The sequence below is a fragment of the Hemiscyllium ocellatum genome, chromosome 49, assembly GCF_020745735.1.
Source record: "Hemiscyllium ocellatum isolate sHemOce1 chromosome 49, sHemOce1.pat.X.cur, whole genome shotgun sequence".
In the NCBI taxonomy this organism is placed as follows: Eukaryota; Metazoa; Chordata; class Chondrichthyes; order Orectolobiformes; family Hemiscylliidae; genus Hemiscyllium; species Hemiscyllium ocellatum.
The window spans coordinates 10,139,993-10,159,644 of NC_083449.1; the positions used below are offsets into that span (position 1 = coordinate 10,139,993).

The 19,652-nt window shown below is 43.6% G+C and overlaps 3 protein-coding genes across 3 annotated transcripts in view; 1 reads left to right on the plus strand and 2 right to left on the minus strand.

The window, feature by feature from the left end:
- The window catches only part of LOC132837101 (histone H4-like), a 468,073-nt gene that overhangs the window by 11,454 nt on the left and 436,967 nt on the right, over window positions 1-19,652 (plus strand). The gene's annotated exons all lie outside the window — the stretch shown is intronic.
- The window catches only part of LOC132837102 (histone H2AX-like), a 32,721-nt gene continuing 13,350 nt past the window's right edge, over window positions 282-19,652 (minus strand). The window contains exon 2 of the mRNA XM_060856797.1: window positions 282-717. Within this exon, the coding sequence (XP_060712780.1) occupies window positions 309-717 (409 nt within the window). The 3' untranslated portion in view covers window positions 282-308. The remainder of the gene's footprint in view (window positions 718-19,652) is intronic.
- Window positions 1,753-2,133, minus strand: LOC132837195 (histone H2B 1/2-like). The gene has a single exon (XM_060856913.1). The coding sequence runs from the start codon at window positions 2,131-2,133 to the stop codon at window positions 1,753-1,755; it is 381 nt and encodes a 126-aa protein (XP_060712896.1).

Genomic DNA, 19,652 nt, shown 5'->3' on the forward strand with positions numbered 1-19,652 from the left:
GTCTTACGCTCTTTTATTCTACGTGATGAAAGCTGCGAAAGCTAGTGCACACAAATAAACCTATTGGGCTATAAGCTGGTGTTGCGTGATTTTTAACTTTGTACACCCCAGTCCAACAGCAGCATATCCAACACACAAGTATTCAATTACAAGGCGATAGTGATTGACTGGTCTCAGAAACAAAGTCCAAGCTTCTCCACATTAAAAGTAAAATAAATCCAACAGAGATGACGAACTAGCTCCTTTCACAGATGCTGTGAGTGGCTCTTAAAAGAGCCTTTGGGTTGGTAGATTCAAGAATGGTCTCTTCACTTTTTAGCAGATCCAGCAGCGGCGGTTTTCTTGGGCAGCAGCACGGCCTGGATATTAGGCAGCACCCCGCCCTGAGCGATGGTCACCCCTCCCAGCAGCTTGTTGAGCTCCTCGTCGTTGCGCACGGCCAGCTGCAGGTGCCTGGGGATGATGCGGGTCTTCTTGTTGTCCCGGGCCGCGTTACCGGCCAGCTCCAGGATTTCAGCCGTCAGATACTCCAGCACCGCAGCCAGATAGACCGGCGCTCCGGCACCCACACGCTCAGCATAGTTGCCCTTTCTCAGCAGCCTGTGAACACGGCCCACCGGGAACTGCAGGCCAGCCCGGGACGACCGAGACTTCGCCTTGGCGCGACCTTTCCCACTGCCCTTTCCTCTTCCAGTCATGGCCACAATCCCACAAGCACTGTCAAAGAATGCGGCACTCCGCTCACACTGCGGTCTCTTATACCTTCGGGAGGAATGATACGGCAAACTTTTCGGATTGGTCAGCATCTCCTAATGTTGTTTCAATTCCCAATCAGAAATCTGCTTCATTCCCGAATCCGGGGAGGAGGGCGGCAACGACAGGCGCTAAATCATCAACCGCTTTGTTTCCAATTTGAAAATCCCGCCAAAGTCCAAACAAAGGAGTATATTTTACCTGAAAAATGAAGCACAAAAACTGAGGAAGTTCAAAAAACATTAATACACATGTTAATATACTTTTAGTTTACAAATGTGTACTTCATACGGTCTTACTCTCCCTCATTTGCCGATCTTTGTCCATTTCTGATCGTGAGAGTGGCTTATTTTCTAAACCCTGAGAAGAAGCTGAAACAAAACAGGTCAAACACTGCAGTCTGCAACCTGTCTTTTCTTTTCACATTTCAATACCACCCCGATATGCTCATAAACCAGCATACAACAGTCTTCCGGCTCAGCATCGACACGTTTTATTAAGACGATATTTTAAAGCTGTCCTCGCTTCTCGCTCTCGATCAGATTCAGCAGAAGCTCCACGCTTCAGCCCGGTAGCTGTGTTGGTGTTCTCTCGGTTCGCTTTGAAAGTCTCTCACCGACAGCAAGAAGCATTATTTTGCATTGCGAAAAAACGGATCAAACCCGCGCATTGGAAATGTAAAGTAAATCAGAAGGTAAAGTGTATCAACCATGAGATGGAAAGACGTGGACATTTGTCTGCCAGGGGTGAACAAGCAAGATGAAAAATTACTCACTGGCGCTTGATCTGCTCTCAACCCCACTCCCAAATAATTTGCAAAGCACTTATTAACTCAAAAACATGTAGCACAATAATTAAGTTGCCTTATCAAGAATCACATGCAAACTCAAACAAACAATCCTGAAAGAAATGGTTCAGCTGTCTCAGGGAAGTTGTAGGTGGCTCTTATAAGAGCCTTTGGGTTGTGGATGTGTGTTTGTTTCAGTGCAGTGCGGTCCTTCACTTGGAGCTGGTGTACTTGGTCACCGCCTTTGTGCCCTCCGACACGGCGTGCTTGGCCAGCTCCCCGGGCAGCAGCAGCCGCACGGCGGTCTGGATCTCCCGGGAGCTGATGGTGCTGCGCTTGTTGTAATGGGCCAGGCGGGAAGCCTCCCCCGCGATGCGCTCGAAAATATCGTTAACGAACGAGTTCATGATGCTCATGGCCTTGGAGGAGATGCCGGTGTCGGGGTGAACCTGCTTCATCACTTTGTAAATGTAGATGGAGTAACTTTCTTTCCTGGTCCGCTTCCTCTTTCTGCCACCCTTCGCTGGCGTCTTCTTGATGATTTTCTTCGCGCCCTTCTTGGACGTTTGCTGTGCTTTCTTCTCATCAGCCATAGTGCCGCTCACTTTCAGACACAGAGCAAGGAAAAGCGGCCTCGGAGCTGGCTTTTGTAGAGTCTGATGACGCCATAAATGCTAATGAAGAATAGAGGAAGACTTGCTTCTTGATTGGGTAGTTTACATGAAGTCATTCCCAAACATGGAGTCTCTCCGATTGGTTAGTGTGAGATCCAATGTAGATCTGTCAGAATCTGCAATGAAATGTGAAGTGGACGGTGATTCTGTTCCTGTCAGTCTGACTGAGGGAGATTTGTTTTGTGTCTGTTACACAGAAAGTGACTGTGATATCTGCTCGGTTTCCTTTTGCTCGTTGTTGTGATGATGTGGGAGTGGAAGGGTGTGTTTCTAGCTCCTCATGTCTGTTTCTGGTCCACTCTCTGCGCTGGAAATAACACTGAGCTTCCCGCTGTCCTCAGAGGTTAGCACTGCTGCCTCACTGAACCAGTGACCCTGCTTCGATTCCAGTTTTGGGCGAGTGTGTGTGGATTTTGCACATTCTCCCCGTGTCCGAATGGATTTCCTCCGGGTGCTCAGTTTTCCTCTCACAATTCAAAGGTGTGCAGGGAGGTGAATTGGCTATGCGAACTGCCCATAATGTTCCAGGATGTGTAGGTTAGGTGCATCAATCAGGGATAAATGCAAAATAATAAGGAATGGGTCTGGGTGGATTACTCTTCGGAGGGTCGGTGTGCCTAATTCTACAGTGTAGGGATTCTAAGAATGTGAGTGTTTTCTACGTTTGGGGTTGATGGAACTCGTTCTCAAATGCGCGGAGTTGGAGAGGGATGAAAGAAAGTCCATATTTAAAACTTTTCTTGAGTCACGGGTTGAAAATCTCTGTCTTGACTGTGGGATTAATATATTTCTGAGAACTTGATTGCTAACTGTGGGCCCAGAGACCGAACTGTAACTGTGTGCTTCGCAATTAACTACAATATGTCAGACAAACATTGCTGCAGTTTTTATTTCGGAGTATTGAACCTTCACGCAGGGACTTAGAGCATTTTTCAATCTCATACGAATGCCTGTTAACCAACAACCGTTAGCATGTTATATGTGTCACTTTAAGTTTGTATCTATCGAGTCTTTATTTAGACATTTCGCATGAATTCAACACCTGTCCATTGAGGCTCTGGTCCTCTGTGTAATAGTCAATTAGTGTTACTTCAAGACAGGTTTTATTCTGTATCCACCAAACACTGACGTAAGCAGTAAACCTTTATACCATTTGCCTGCCACTTGGAAATGTTCCTCCAATCTGTGCCTATCCATTTCTGGGAGGTAAAGCATTTTTGTTTCCTATATTTGACAATCTTTACATGTCAGTATGTTACGGGATTGTAACTCAAACCTTCTGAAGTGTAACCTGTTGTTTTTACTCTGTAGGTGTCAGTCATTAACATAAGAAAGGGTCTCATTTAGTATCGACAATTTTGAGTGTGACCAAACACCACTTTGGACAGTCTCTGGTAGGACTCCGTCCCATTCACACCCATATCCTTTGAATATCAGCGTCTGTGCGTTGACAGAAAGTTTGTATTTATAACTGCAGCATTTGGTAAGGGACAATATATTGTACATTGCAGAAACTGGCAATAACAATGTTACTGCTGATGTTACACTGTTCATGTCAGTTTCTCACGAGTGGATAGCTGCATTGTATCCTAACAATTCATTGTTTTGCAGCTGACTCCGATTTCATTCTGTAACTGCCAGTTTGTTGTTTCTAATCTTGTTTTCACTCAGTTTCTGTCAATACACTGGCATGTGAGAGAGCAAATGTTTCAATATTTCTAACTTTCAGATGAAATGAATGTTTTTTTTTAATCCATCCCTGTTATGTCACAGGGACTTGTAATTGAATCTGTCAGTATGTGATCTGTGAGCACACAATAAGTTAGAGATAAAGTGAAAGGTGAATGATGCCTCTCATTTCTGTCACGCAATTGCAGGGCATATACACTACAGTTATTAATTTCTTTCAGACATGTGTCAGTTTAAATATCTCAAAACAGAAGACAACAAGAAAAATGAGAAGTCAGCGACATTTTTATCTGCCTGTGTGTACTCAGCTCTGAGAATGGTGTTATCAAAGTATACCTGTCAGTTTTTTTTATGAATATAAGAACTTTGTTTTAAATCTTATACCTGTCAGTTTCTCCAATGTTTGAGTGCAGTTTTCAATCTGTACCTGACAGTTTCAACTAAAAGAATGGATGAGTGAATTTGAAAGTATCTGTGTTCTGTGAATGAGTGAGTATACTTATATTATTTGGCTCTGTTTAAGATGACATTTCCCAGAAACAGCAGAAGCTCTTTTTACTTCAAGTCTCTATTGCTCAACATGAATAAGATTTTATCTATTGCCATCCATGTCAGGCTAGCATGGTGGCACACTGCTGCCAGGGACTCAGTTTCAATTCCAGCCTTGACTCATTGTGCAAACTTCACACAGACATGTTCCCCATGTCTGCATTGGTTTTGTTACGGCACAAGGTAAACCCCTTTGCTAATTTAAATCCAGCAACACAGAAAAGATTTTTCCTATGCAGTAATCTGTGAAAATATGATTGGCCATGAACTAGTTAAAGTAAAGATTAACAGCTTTATTTATTAAATTATAACAGAGTGATAACTAACCACTATTTACAACTCCTTCCTCTAACCTATCTTCTATAATACTAGTCCAATAGAACTCCTGACTAAGATTTACAAAACAAAACTTCTTATCTCAAAACCAGGTAGCTTTCGGTTCCTTTCTATATTCCTGTCGTCTTTTGTGCTTCTTGGGCATTGCGCTTTACTAGTTACTGATCGATAAAGGTGCTTTCAAGAGAGCTATTTTTAAGGCAGTCTTTTTACATGCTGGGGGCTTGGCAATTCTCCTCCCAGTTGTTCAATTTTCCCAGGTCTTATACCTCCAGAGCATCAGATTGTGTCATTGGCTTTTAAGAATGTCAATACACTCAGTATGAACTGATTTGGAATTTAGTATTTTCAGGATACAATTTAAACCGATTGGTTGAATTCGAAATGTTTTTTTTTATCTCCAGGCAAACAGCTACTTGATTTGTTTGACCACATGTTAAGTTTTTTTTCAGAACACTTGGTGCTGTCCAGTAATTCTACTGGCTGATAACTTTATTAAAGGTACAGTACACTCATCTTCAAAACAGTTTTGGCTGGATGCTCTAGTTTCCTTCCACAGTCCAAACATGTGCAGCTTGGCTGGATTAGCCATGGGAAATTGCCCTGGAAAACTTCATCATTGTGCAGCCTAGGTGGGTTAACTCCGGTAAAGGTCAGATAGGGCCTATATCTGGGTGGGATGTGATTTTGGCAAGTTATTGCAGGCTGATTTTGGTTCTTTTGTGACCTCTATCTGCACTGGAGAAATTCTATGTACTGTAAATGAAAGTGAGACCTTTTACACTGTTGTCAGTCTCTGACACTGTAAAACAGTTTGGATAATTTCCACAACTTTCATTCTATGGTACAGTTTATGATTGTATGTAATTTTCTGGATTGGTCAGTCTCTGGTCTGATTGTATACTTTGAATTCATTGTTCACATGTTTATAACAAGACCACTATGAGAGTTTCTTTATTCTGTGTCCAATAATCTCTGGGTATCTATTTAAATGTGTACCATTTCATGTCAATGTTTAATTCTACCTTCCAGTTTATCAGCCAGTTTGTGTTAACAGACATGGGCCACTCTATTCTGGCCAGGTACAGGCCACTGCTACAGCCTTTGACAAAGACCTATATAAAAGACTGGTCCAAAGTTGGCTCTTGGAGTCTCAAGCAAACTGGAGTTGAAATGAGATGCAGACAGGATGCAAACTATAACGGTGGAGGGTTGTGTTTGTGACTGGAAGCCTGTGACCAGTAGTGTACCACTGGGATCCGTGCTGGGACCCTTGCAGTTTGTTAAGTACATATTAACAATTGGATGTGAATGTAGAATGTACAATTAGTAAGCCTGTAGATGGGTTTTTTTGTGTGGAAGTGATAAATGTTTCAGTGCAGCCTTGGAGTGCAAAGGACCTGTTTCTGTGCTGTATTGTTCTTTGTTCTGTGACACTGTGTTGTTGACAGTGAGGGGGATGGTTTCACGCTACAGTGAGAGTACACTGGGCAGAGCAATGACAGATGGAATTTAATCCTGATAAATGTGCATTTTGGAAGGTCTAATAAGGGAAAGAATTACACAATGAAGGATTGGTCCCGCGGGAGTACTGAGGAACAAAGGGACCTTGGTGTACAAGTCTATAGATTGCAGACAGGCTGCTGAAGAAGGCATACAAAATGCTTTCCTTCAGTACCAGAGCTGTTGAATATAAGAGCAAAGAAGTCTTATTACAACTTTATAAAACAGATCAAATACCGTGTGCAGTTCTGACTGCCACACAGTTAGAAGGATGAGATTGGCTGGAGAGGATGCAGTGGGTTGGAAAGTCTCCATCAAAGGGGAGACCATATGAGCTGGGTTTGGTTTCCTTGGAGCAGAGGAGGTTGAGGGAGGATCTGACTGAGATATACTAAATTGTGAAAGATACAGAGTAGATTGTGTGAATCTTTCTCCCCTTGGCAGATATGTCTGAAGACCAGAGAATAAAAGTTGAAGGTGCAGGGAAAGCATTTTAGAGGATATCTGAGAAAAATATTTTGACCTAGATGGTGGGTAAAGTTTGTAATATGCTGCTTGAGTGTGTGGTGGAATACCCTCACAGCATTTCAGCAGCATGTGGATGTTCCCTTAAGAAGCCAGGGTATAGTCAGTTATGGGCAGAGTGCAGGTAAATGGGATGAATGCAGTTTGGTGTATGTTGGACATCATGGACATAGTGGGCCAAAGGGCCTGTTTCTCTGTTGTATGACTCTATATCTCTATAACATCCTTGTAAACCTTTTCTGCACCATCTCAAGTTTAACAACATTCTTCCTGTAGAAGGATGATGAGAATTGTACACAATCTCCTGAAAGTGGCCTCGCTAGTGTCCTGCACAGCCACCAGATGACATCCCAACTCCTACACTCAATGTTCTGACCAATGAAGGCAAGCATGCCAAAGGCCTTCTTCACCACCCTGTCTATCTGAGACTCTACTTTCAAAGAAATATGCACCTGCTCTGTGTGGTCTCTTTGTTCAGCAACACTCACAAAGGCCCCACCATTAAGTGTATAATTGTTGCCCTGGTTTGTTCTACGAAAATCAAAGTCCTCCCGCATATCTAAACGCAACTACATCTGTCATTTCTTGGCCCATTGATCCACCTGATCGAGGTCATAATTGGTTTTTTTTCAATGCACAGTGATATAATTATTTGAAGACTGTTGAAGTAAAGGTAGGTGTTAATTAACCTACGCTGTATTGTGATGGTACTCACCATCATTGGGACACTTGTGTAGCTCTATGGAGGGGAGGAGGAAGGCAGAAGGACTTTGATTTTTTTCTCATGCAGTGGAGGAAAGTTGGTGTGTTGCCTCCCAGGTGCCAGGGTTCCTGATGTCTCAGATCGTGTTTTCGGGACCCTTGGAGTGGGGGGGAAACTACCCAAGTCATGGTCCGCATAGGCACTAACAACATAGATAGGAAAAGGGATGCGGATTTAAGGCAGAATGTGAGGGAGCTAGGGTGGAAGCTTGGAGCTAGAACAAACAGAGTTGTTATTTCTGGTTTGTTCACCGTGCCATGTGCTAGCGAGGCGAAGAATATGGAGAGAGAGGAGTTGAACATGTGGCTAAAGGGATGGAGTGGGAGGGAGAGTTTTGGATACCTAGATAATTGGGGCTTACTCTGGGGTAGGTGGGACTTCTACAAACATGATGGTCTGCACCTGAAGCAGAGGGGTACCAACATGTTGGGGGACGTTTGCTAATGCTCTTCAGGAGGGTTTAAACGAATTCAGTAGGGGGGAATAGGAACCTAAATTGCAGTTCCCATGCCTAGTGATTGGGCGTAGTGAGGTCAGAAATATGGTTTTAATGTCGCAAGAGTGCACAGGCAAGCATGAAGGTGGTTTGAAGTCTGTCTACTTCAATGCCAGGAGCATCGGGAATAAGGTGGGTGGACTTGCAACATGGGTTGGTACCTGGGACTTTGATGTTGTGGTCATTTCAAACACATGATCGAGCAGGGACAGGAATGGTTGTCGTAGGTTCCGGGACTTAGATGTTTCAGTACGAACAGAGAATATGGCAAAAAAAGGGGGAGGTGTGGCATTGTTAGTCAAGGACAGTGTTACGGTGGCAGAAAGGATGTATGAGGCCTTGTCTAATGAGGTAATATGGGCTGAGGTTAGAAACAGCAAAGTAGAGGTCACCCTGTTAGGAGTTTTCCATCGGCCTCAGGATTGTAAAGATGATTCTGGATAAGAGTAACAGGGCAGTTGTTATGGGAGACTAACTTTTCAAACTATTTACTGGAAATACTATACTGTGAATACTTCAGATGGGTCAAGTTTTGTCCAATGTGTGCAGAAGGGTTTCCTGACACAGTATGTAGACAGGCCAACCAGGGGCAAGGCAACAATGGATTTGGTACTGGGTAATGAACCCAGCCAGGTGTTAAATTTGGAGGTAGGTGAGCAGTTTGGTGAGAGTGACCGCAATTCGGTTATTTTATTTTAGCGAAGGAAAGGGATAGGTACGTACTGCAGAGCAAGGTTTATAACTGGGGGAAAAGGCAATTACGGTGCGATTAGGCAAGATTTATGACGCATAGGATGGGAAAGGAAACCACAGGGGATGGCACAATTGAAATGCGGAGCTTATTCAAGGAACAGCTACTGCGTGTCCTTGATAAGTATGTACCTGTCAGGCAGGGAGGAAGTGGATGAACAAAGGAGCCGTGGTTTACGAAGGAAGCTGATCTCTTGTCAAGAGGAAGGTGACGGCTTACGTTACGATGAGACGTGAAGGCGCAGCTAAGGTGCTTGAGAGTTACAAGCTAGCCAGGAAAGACCTAAAGAGAACTAAGAAGAGCCAGGAGGGGACAAGAGAAGCCTTTGGCAGATTGGATCAAGGAAAACCCCAAAGCTTTCTATAGCTATATCAGGAATGAAAGAATGACTAGAATAACTTCCAGGCCAATCAAGGACAAGAGTGGGAAGCTGTGTGTGCAGATAGGAGAAGTGCTAAATGAATATTTTTCATCAGTATTCACACTGGAAAAATACAATATTGTTGAGGAGAATACTGAGTTACAGGCTACTAGATTAGATTGGATATAGGTAAAAAAGGGCTTATGCCCTAAACGTCGAATTTCCTATTCCTTGGATGCTGCCTGACCTGCTGTGCTTTAACCAGCAACACATTTTCAACCTAGATTGGATATAGGTTCACAAGGAGGAGGTGTTAGCAATTCGGGAAAGTGTGAAAATAGATAATCCCCTGGGCCAGATGGGATTTATTCTAGGATTCTATGGGAAGCCAGGGAGGAGATTGAAGAGCCATTGGCTTTGATTTTTATGTTGTCATTGTCTACAGGAATAGTGCCAGAAGACTGGAAGATAGCAAATGTTGTCCCTTTGTACAAGAAGGGGATTAGAGACCATCCTGGTAATTATAGATCAGAGAGCCTTACTTCAGTTGTGGGAAAAGTGCTGGAAAAAGCTAGAAGAGACAGGATTTATAATCACACCGATTGGAATAAATTGATTAGGAATAGTTGATATGATTTTGTGAAGGGTAGGTCATGCCTCACAAATCTTTTTGAGTTCTTTGAGAAGGTGACCAAACAGATGGACGAGGGTAAAGCAGTTGATGTGATGTATATGGATTTCAGAAAAGTGTTTGATGAAGTGTTTTCAGTAAGGTTCCCAACTGTAGGCTATTGCACAAAATATGGAGGCATGGGATTGAGGGTGATCTGGTGGTTTGGTTCAGAAATTGGCTAGCTGAAAGAAGACAGAGGATGGTAGTTGATGGGAAATGTTCATCTTGGAGTTCAGTTACTAGTGGTGTACCACACGGATCTGTTTTGGGCCCACTGCTGACCTGGGTGAGGGCGCAGAAGGATGGGTTAGTAAATTTGTGGATGACACTAAGGTCAGTGGAATTGTGGACAGTGCCGAAGGATGTTGCAAGTTACAGAGGAACACAGATCAGGTGCAGAGCTGGGCTGAGACCTGGCAAATCGAGTTTAATGTGGAAAAGTGTGAGATGATTCACTTTGGAATGAGCAATAGGAATAAAGAGTATTGAGCTAATGGTAAGGTTCTTGGCAGTGTAGATGAGCAGACAGACGTCGTGTAAGTGTGCATAGATCCCTGAAAGTTGCCACCCAGGTTGATAGGATTGTTAAGAAGGCATACGGTGGTTTGGTTTTATTGGTAGAGGGATAGAGTTTTGGAACCATGTGGTAATCCTGCAGCTCGACAAAACTCTGATGTGGCCGCACTTCGAAAATTGCGCCCACTGCTAGTCACCACATCACAGGAAGGATTTGGAAGCTTTGGAAAGGTTTTAGAGGTGATGTTGCCTGGTCTGGAGAGAATGTTTCATGAGGAAAGGCTGAGGAACTTGAGGCTTCATTAGAGTGAAGAAGGTTAAGAGGTAACTTAATATAGACACAGAAAATAATCAGAGGGTTAGATAGTGTGGCCAGTGAGAGCCTTATTCCTCCGATGGAGATGGCTGGCACAAGGGGACATCGCTTCAAATTGAGGGGTGATAAATATAAGACAAATGTCAGAGTAGTTTCTTTCCTCAGAGTAGTAGGGGCATGGAATGTTCTGCCTGCAACTATTGTAGATTTGCCAAGTTTAAGGGCATTTAAATAGTCATTGGATAAACATATGGATGAAAATGCAATAGAATATTGCGCTGACATGTTCTATCATCTCACTAAACCTTTCCTACTCCTTTGTTTCAAAATACAATTGTGTGATCACATTGAGTATTTAAAAAAATGGTATTGAGCTTTCTTAGGTAAAAACAATGACTGCAGATGCTGGAAACCAGATTCTAGATGAGTGGTGCTGGAAAAGCACAGCAGTTCAGGCAGCATTCGAGGAGCAGTAAAATTGACGTTTCGGTCAAAAGCCCTTCATCAGTAATACAGGCAGAGTGTCTGAAGGGTGGAGAGATAAATGAGAGGAGGGTGGAGGTGGGGAGAAATACCATAGAGTACAATAGGTGAGTGGGGGTGGGGATGATGGTGATAGGTCAGAGAGGAGGGTGAAGTGGATAGGTGGAAAAGAAGATAGGCGGGTAGGACAAGTCATGGGGACAGTGTTGAGCTGGAAGTTTGGGACTGGGGTGAGGTGGGGAAGGGGAATTGAGGAAACTGTTGAAATCCACATTGATGCCCTGGGGTTGAAGGCAGAAGATGAGGCGTTCTTCCTCCAGGCAACGGGTGGTGAGGGAGCAGTGGTGATGGAGGCCCAGAACCTCCATGTCCTTGGCAGAGTGGGAGGGGGAGTTGAAACTTTGGGCCACAGGGCGGTGTGGTTGATTGTTGTGGATGTTCCAGAGATGTTCCCTAAAGCACTCTGCTAGGAGGCGTCCAGTCTCCCCAATGTAGAGGAGATCGCATTGGGAGCAACGGATACAATAAATGATATTGGTGGATGTGCTGGTAAAACTTTGATGGATGTGGAAGGCTCCTTCAGGACCTTCGAGTAAAAAATGAGGTCTGCAGATGCTGGAAAATGTAAAACTTGCGCCCACACCTCCACACTCACTTCCCTCCAAGGCCCCAAGGGATCCTTCCATATCCGCCACAAGTTCACCTGTACCTCCACACACATCATCTATTGCATCCGCTGCACCCGATGTGGCCTCCTCTATATTGGGGAGACAGGCCGCTTACTTGCGGAACGCTTCAGAGAACACCTCTGGGCCGCCCGGACCAACCAACCCAACCACCCCGTGGCTCAACACTTTAACTCTCCCTCCCACTCCACCGAGGACATGCAGGTCCTTGGACTCCTCCACCGGCAGAACATAACAAAACGACGGCTGGAGGAGGAGCGCCTCATCTTCCGCCTGGGAACCCTCCAACCATAAGGTATGAATTCAGATTTCTCCAGTTTCCTCATTTCCCCTCCCCACACCTTGTCTCAGTCGGTTCCCTCAACTCAGCACCGCCCTCCTAACCTGCAATCTCCTTACTGACCTCTCCACCCCCACCCCACTCCGGCCTATCACCCTCACCTTGACCTCCTTCCACCTATCCCACTTCCATCGCCCCTCCCCCCAGTCCCTCCTCCCTACCTTTTATCTTAGCCTGCTTGGCTACTCTCTCTCATTCCTGATGAAGGGCTTATGCTCGAAACGTCGAATTCCCTATTCCTGAGATGCTGCCTGACCTGCTGTGCTTTAACCAGCAACACATTTTCAGCTCCTTCAGGACCTTGGATGGAGGTGAGGGAGGTGTGGGCGCAGGTTTTGCAATTCCTGCTGTGGCAGGGGAAGGTGCCAGGATGGGAGGGTGGGTTGTAGGGGGGCATGGACCTGACCAGGTAGTCAAGGAGGGAACATTCTTTGCGGAAGGCGGAAAGGAGTGGGGAGGGAAATATATCCCTGGTGGTGGGGTCCGTTTGGAGGTGGCGGAAATGTCGGCAGATGATTTGGTTTATGTGAAGGTTGGTAGGGTGGAAGGTGAGCGCCGGGGTGGGGGTGGGAAGGGGGGTGGAGAGGGTGTTCTGTCTTTGTTACGGTTGGAGGGGTGGGGTCTGAGGGAGGAGGTGCGGGATGTGGAGATGCTTTGGAGGGCATCTTTAACCACTTGGGAAGGGAAATTGGGGTCTCCAAAGAGGGAGGCCATCTGGTGTGTTCTGTGGTAGAACTGGTCCTCCTGGGAGCAGATACGGTGGAGAAATTGGGAATATGGGATGGCATTTTTGCAGGAGGTAGGGTGGGAAGAGGTGTAATCCAGGTAGTTGTGGGAGTCGGTGGGTTTGTAAAAAATGTCGGTGTCAAGTTGGTTGTCATTAATGGAGATGGAGAAGTCCAGGAAGGAGAGGGAGGTGTCACAGATTGTCCAGATAAATTTAAGGTGAGGATGGAATGTGTTGGTGAAGTTGATGAATTGCTCGACCTCCTTGCAGGAGCATGAGGTGGCGCCAATACAGTCATCAATGTAGCGGAGAAGGGGTAGGGAGTGGTGCCAATGTAATTACAGAAGATGGACTGTTCTACGTAGCCAACAAAGAGGCAGGCATAGTTGGGGCCCATACGTGTGCCCATGGCTACCTCTTTGGTCTGGAGAAAGTGGGAGGATTTGAAGGAGAAATTGTTAAGGATGAGGACTAGTTCGGCCAAACGAATGAGTGTGTCAGTGGAAGGGTACTGTTGGGGATGTCGGGAGAGGAAGACACAGAGGGCTTGGAGGCCCTGGTCATGGCGGATGGAGGTGTAGAGGGACTGGATATCCATGGTGAAGATGAGGCGTTGGGGGCCGGGGAAATTGAAGTCTTAGAGGAGGTGGAGGGCATGGGTGGTGTCTCGAACCTATGTGGGGAGTTCCTGGACTGGGGAGGATAGGACAGTGTCGAGGAAGGTAGAAATGAGTTCAGTGGGGCAGGAGCATGCTGAGACAATGGGTCGGCCTGGGTGGTCAGGCTTGTGGATCTTGGGAAGGAGGTAGAACTGGGCAGTGCGAGGTGCCCGGACTATGAGGTTGGAAGCTGTGGGTGGGAGATCTCCTGAGGTGATGAGTTTTCTTGTATATTATAATAGACTTCATAGGAATGCAGGGCTATTTGTAGAACATGAAAGTTACTTTGATACAATGGCACAAGAAGTCTTTTTGATGAAGATAGAGTCATAATAAATCTGTTCCTACAAGTTGGAGAAATGGAGAATGATGTTGTGCTAAAGGTGGGGATGGCAGCTCCTCTGCCACCATGATACATTGATGGAAATGGGATGCTGTCAGAATGAGAGTAGAATTTTTAGCTGGATGTTTCTGACTGCTGTAAACCACAATGACTCCACGTGAGAGTGATACTTCATTTTGATTGTATCATTTTCTGTTGCCTGCAGTGTATATGGAAACTCTATAACTGTTAGTCCTACTCTGCAGTTATGATGTTTGTATTTTGAACTAATTTTGAATGAGGCAGTTGTTGTGTGTGTGCTGACAGTAATTATTCTCTATTATCAGGGAAAAAAAAACCAAATTCCTGGAGAAACTCAGTTCTGAATAACAGTCACTGGCCCCAAAACATTAACTCTGTTTTCGGTCAACACATGCTGCCAGACATGCTGGATTTTCTTTCAGCAATCTCTGCTTTTGTTTCTAGCCTCTAGCATCTGCAGTTTTATTTGTCAGGCTTTGACAGAGAATGGGTGTTTGGAATTCATGTGACTGTATGTGACAACTATTCATTAAAGGGTTAACTCTGTCCTGCCCAAACACTAATAAATTAATAACACTGTTTCATCCTGTAAATTGGTGACTTTTGTCTGATTTCCTTCTATCGCTGTATTGAACATCTATGTTATATATGGTTTTGAAATGATGTTACAGTTTGATTTTCTTTCCCATCTTGATTTTAACTTTAAAAATGTCACATTAAATGTAGATACAATGCCTTTCCCAGGCATCTATTTCAGATAAGAATTCAGTCTAAACCCCGTGAAAAATGCTGTATATACCGATGGGCTTGACAATATTAGGCAAGAACTTTCAAAAGCTCATTGACAGATGTTCGCAGTTAAATGGATGGCTTGCAATGGGAAACCTTCAAAAATGAGATAACAAGAGTCCAGGGACAGTCTGTTCCTGTTAGAGTGAACGGCAAGTCTGGAAAGTGGAGGGAATGCTGGGTGACGGAGAAATTGAGGTTTTGGTTAAGAGAAAGAAGGAAACATATGTCAGGTATAGACAGCAGCGATCGAGTGAATCCTTAGAAGAAAAGACAGAGGGAGTACTTAACAGGGAAATCAGGAGGGCAAAAAGGGGATATGAGATCGTTTTGGCCAATAGTTTTAAGGAGATTTCCAAGGGATTTTATGAATACATTAAGGACAAAAGGGTAATGAGGGAGAGATTAGGGCCTCTCAAAGATCAGCAAGGCAGCCTTTGTGTGGAGCTGCAGAAATTGGGAGAAGACACTAAATGAGTATTTTGCATCAGTGTTTACTGTGGAGAAGGACATGGAAGATATATAATGTGGGGAAATAGATGGTGACATCTCATAAAATATCCATATTACAGATGAAGATGTACTGTATATGTATTGAAATGCATCAAGGTGGAAAAATCCCCAGGGCCTCATCAGACGTACTCTAGAATTCTGTGTGAAGTTACGGAAATGATTGCCGAGATTATTTTTATCATCAATAGTCACAGGTTAGGTGCCAGAAGACGAAAGGTTGGCTAACATGGTGCTAGAATTTTTGGAAGGTGGTAAGGAAAATCCAGGGAACTTTAGGCTGGTGAGCCTGCCACCATTGTTGGCAAGATGTTGGAATGAATCCTGAGGGTCAGAACTTACACGTATTTCGACAGTCAAGGACTGATTCAGGACAGTGAATATGGCGTTGTGGATGGGAAACCATGACACTCAAACTAATTTGAGGTTTTTGAATAAGTAACAAAGAGGATTTCCCCATGGGAGACTGGTTAGCAAGGTTAGATCTCATGGAATACAGGGAGAACTCACCATTTGGTGACAAAATTGGCTCAAAGAGAGAAGACAGAGGGTGGTAAAGGAGGGTTGTTTTTAAGACTGGAGGTCTGTGACCAGTGGAGTGCTACAAGGATCGGTGCTGGGTCTACTATTTTTTGTTGTTTATATAAATGCTTTGGATGCAAACATAGGACGTATAGTAAGTACATTTGCAGATGACACCAAAATTGGAGGTGTAGTGGACAGCGAAAAAGGTTACCTCAGATTACAACAGGATCTTGATCAGATGGGCCAATGGGCTGAGGAGTGGCAGATGGAGTTTAAATCAGATAAATGAGAGGTGGTGTATTTTGGGAAAGCAAATTTTAGCAGGACTTATGTACTTAATGTGAAGCTCCTAGGGAGTATTGCTGACCAAAGAGACTTTGGAGTGCAGGTGCATAGTTCCTTGAAAGTAGAATCACAGGTAGATAGGATATTGAAGAAGGCATTTGGTATGCTTTCCATTATTGGTCAGAGTTTTGAGTACATGTTGCAGCTGTACAGGACATTGGTTAGGCCACTGTTGGAATATTGAATAAAGTTCTGGTCTCCTCACAGAAGGATGCTGTGAAACTTGAAAGGGTTCAGAAAAGATTAACAAGGGTGTTGCCAGGGTTGGAGGATTTAAGTTAGAAGGAGAGGCTGAACAGGCTGGGGCTGTTTTCCCTGGAGCGTCAGAGGCTGAGGAGTGACCTTATAGAGGTTTATAACATCAAGAGGGGCATGGATAGGCTAAATAAACAAGGTATTTTCCCTGGGGTGGGGAGTCCAGAACTGGAGGGCATAGGTTTCAGGTGAGAGGTCCCTTTTAAATCTTGCCCCTAAGGGGAAACTTTTTTATGCAGGTGGTGGTGTGTGTATGGAATGAGCTGTATGGAAGTGGTGGAGGCTGGAACAATTCCAACATTTACAGGCATCTGGAAGCGTACATGAATAGGAATGGTTTAAAGGGAGATGGGCCAAATGCTGGCAAACGGCACTAGTGCTACCAAATGGGACGTGATTATTTTCAAATATCTGGTTGGCATGGATGAGTCAGACCGAATGGTCTGTTTCTGTGCTGTACAACTCTATAACTCTATGGCTGTGAATTATAACAATTATTGGCAAATGGGGTGATTTACATAAAGAATGGAGAGAGAGAGAGAAAGAAAAATGCAATTCCTCCAAGTTAGTTGACTCTTTATTTGAAAATTTCTCTCTGGAAACTGAGTCAACGTGTGTCTAATTCAACCTGCTCTGTAACTGTGGAAAGGATGTTCTTCAGTCTGACTGCAGTAACATACCTGCTGTTTGTTAGAAGAAACTGATCACACTTGACTTTGTACTGAGGACATATTACACTGTCTTGGTCCTTCACGTAATTGTCTGGAGGAAGACAGAAGAGGCATCGTCTGTAAATCAACATTAAGTCAATGAAATAATTTAATAATCATTAGGCTGTTTTTCCTTCAAGACAGCAATTCCAACAGGACCACAGGGCTGATTCTATTCTTGGCCTGAGCTGCTCTTTAGTGATTGTATGAAAAAGTTCTGTACCAATTCACTGAGAACCAAATACTAACCAACACCTCTACAAATGGGATAATCTGATGCCAGTGCGTGTCTGGATATGACAATTTCCTTATCTATCGATAGCTGTCAGTTCCTCCTCAGTAAATGTGTGAGAACAATTATCAAGATGTACCTGTTAGATGCTGCTCTGTAAATATCTGAGTGATAATTACAGTTTGATAATTACAATCAGTATAATCTGTGCATACAGGTGAGTGAATGCAGTTATGAATCTGTCCCTGTCACACTCTGGTAAATATATTTACATTTTCTCATCACAAAGACAAATCGGGACAGACTGATAACTACACTCATACATTCACAGAACATAAACCGACAGGTGCAGATTGATAACTGAGCTCGTGTATCCACATCGAGGAAACTGCCAGGGGCTGGTTGATAAATAGATTTCATTCATTTTCAATGAATAGAATCAGTCCCTATGTATTTCTCTGATGTGGATATGCAAGTTTAGTTATCAATATATACCTGTCAGTTTCTGCCCAGCGAATATGTGTGTTACTTACCAATCTGTCCCAAACAGTTTCTGCTGTGTGTCTGAAAGTGCAGTTGTCAACCTGAACCTGTCATTTTCAGCTATGATAATGTGAGTTTTGATATTAATCTTGACTTGTCAGTTTCTGCTGTACAAATATTAAATGCAGTCATCAATTTGTTCCCATCAGTTTATTCTGTGAGAATGTAGATATTGATCTCTACCTGTTAGCTTAAGCTATGTCTACATGTCAGTGCAATTATCACTGTCAGGTTTTGCTATTTGACACCAAAGTATCACTGTCAATCTGTTTCTACTATGTCAGTGTGTCAGTGTAGATACCAATCTGTCCCTGTCAGTTTCTTCCCTGTCAATATGTGAATACAGTTATTGATCAGTACCCATCAGCTTCTGCTCTGTGAATGTGGGTATATTAATTAGACTAGCTGTCTGTTTCAGTGATGTGAATGTGGGAATACAGTTATCACTCTCTACCTGTCATTTTCTTCTTTGTCAAAGTGAGTGTAACTGTCAATCTGTATCTTTCAGACTCTGCTGTGTGAATATATAAATATAGTTGTCAATCTGTAGCTGTCATTTTCTGCTTGGTGAATATGTTTGTTGAATTGTCAATCCTTCCAGTTTCTACTATGTGAATGTGTGAGCTGAGATTTCATCTGTCGTGATCAGTTTCTGCTTTGAGACTGAGAGATCAGTTATCAATCTTTCCCAGTCAGGCGCTGTAGTGTCAGTGTTTGAGTGCATTTATTAATCTTTCCCTGTCAGTTTGTGTGACTATAGTTATCAACCTGTACCACTCAGATTCTACTTTATGAATATATGAGTATAGTTATCCATTTGATTTGATCTGATTATTGTCACATGCACTGAGATACAATGGACAGTATTGTTTTGTGCACTTTACAGGCAGATAATATCATACAAAATGCATCAGGGTAATAGAACAGTATGCACAAAACAGTATTAAAGCTGCAAAGAGAGAGATTAATGTTATAATTTGAGCGAGATTAGAGTGGTGCTGGAAAGGCACAGCAGGTCAGGCAGCATCTGAGGAGTATTATGGATAGAATGTAGGTGTTCTGCAAGGTGGACACCAAATCTACATTCAGTTTCCCCAACATCGAGGAGACCACATTGTGTGCACTCTCCTTGCCACCTTCAGTTCTGAGGACCGGTCACTAGACCTGAAATGCTGCCACATCTGTGAATTTTCCACTAATTTCTGTTTCGTTATCAATCTCTGTCTGTCAGGTTTTCCTCTGTGAATATGTGAGTGTCGTTATCAAAGTGTACACGTCAATTTAGGTGATTTGAAATTGGGAGCGTAATCAATCTATTCATGTCAGTTTCTGCTTTGTGAATATGAGAGTGTAGTTATCAATCTTTTTCCAAAATTTACTACCACCTGCATGTGTGAATTATTAACCGACCTGTCCCCGTCAGATTCTGCTCTGCGCATCTGAGAATGCAGTTACTAATTTGTATCTACCAGCTTCTTGTTCATAAATATGCATATTCATTTATCATACTGAAACCTGTCATGTTTTGCTATGCGAATGTGTTAGTCTAGTTATCAACTTGAACCTGTTGTATGTGTGTGTGCATAATTATTGTTCTCTCCCCTTCAGTTTCTGCAATGTGAATATGAAAAAGCAGATATCAATCGATGTCTGTCAGTTTCAGTTGTGTCCATACGAGAGTTTAGGACTTGATGTACATCTGTGACAGCAGTTCTTAGGGTGTTGTGATTGGGCCTTAAACTCATATGCATTTTGTGATTTATGACTCAATCACAGAATTGGTATGGACATT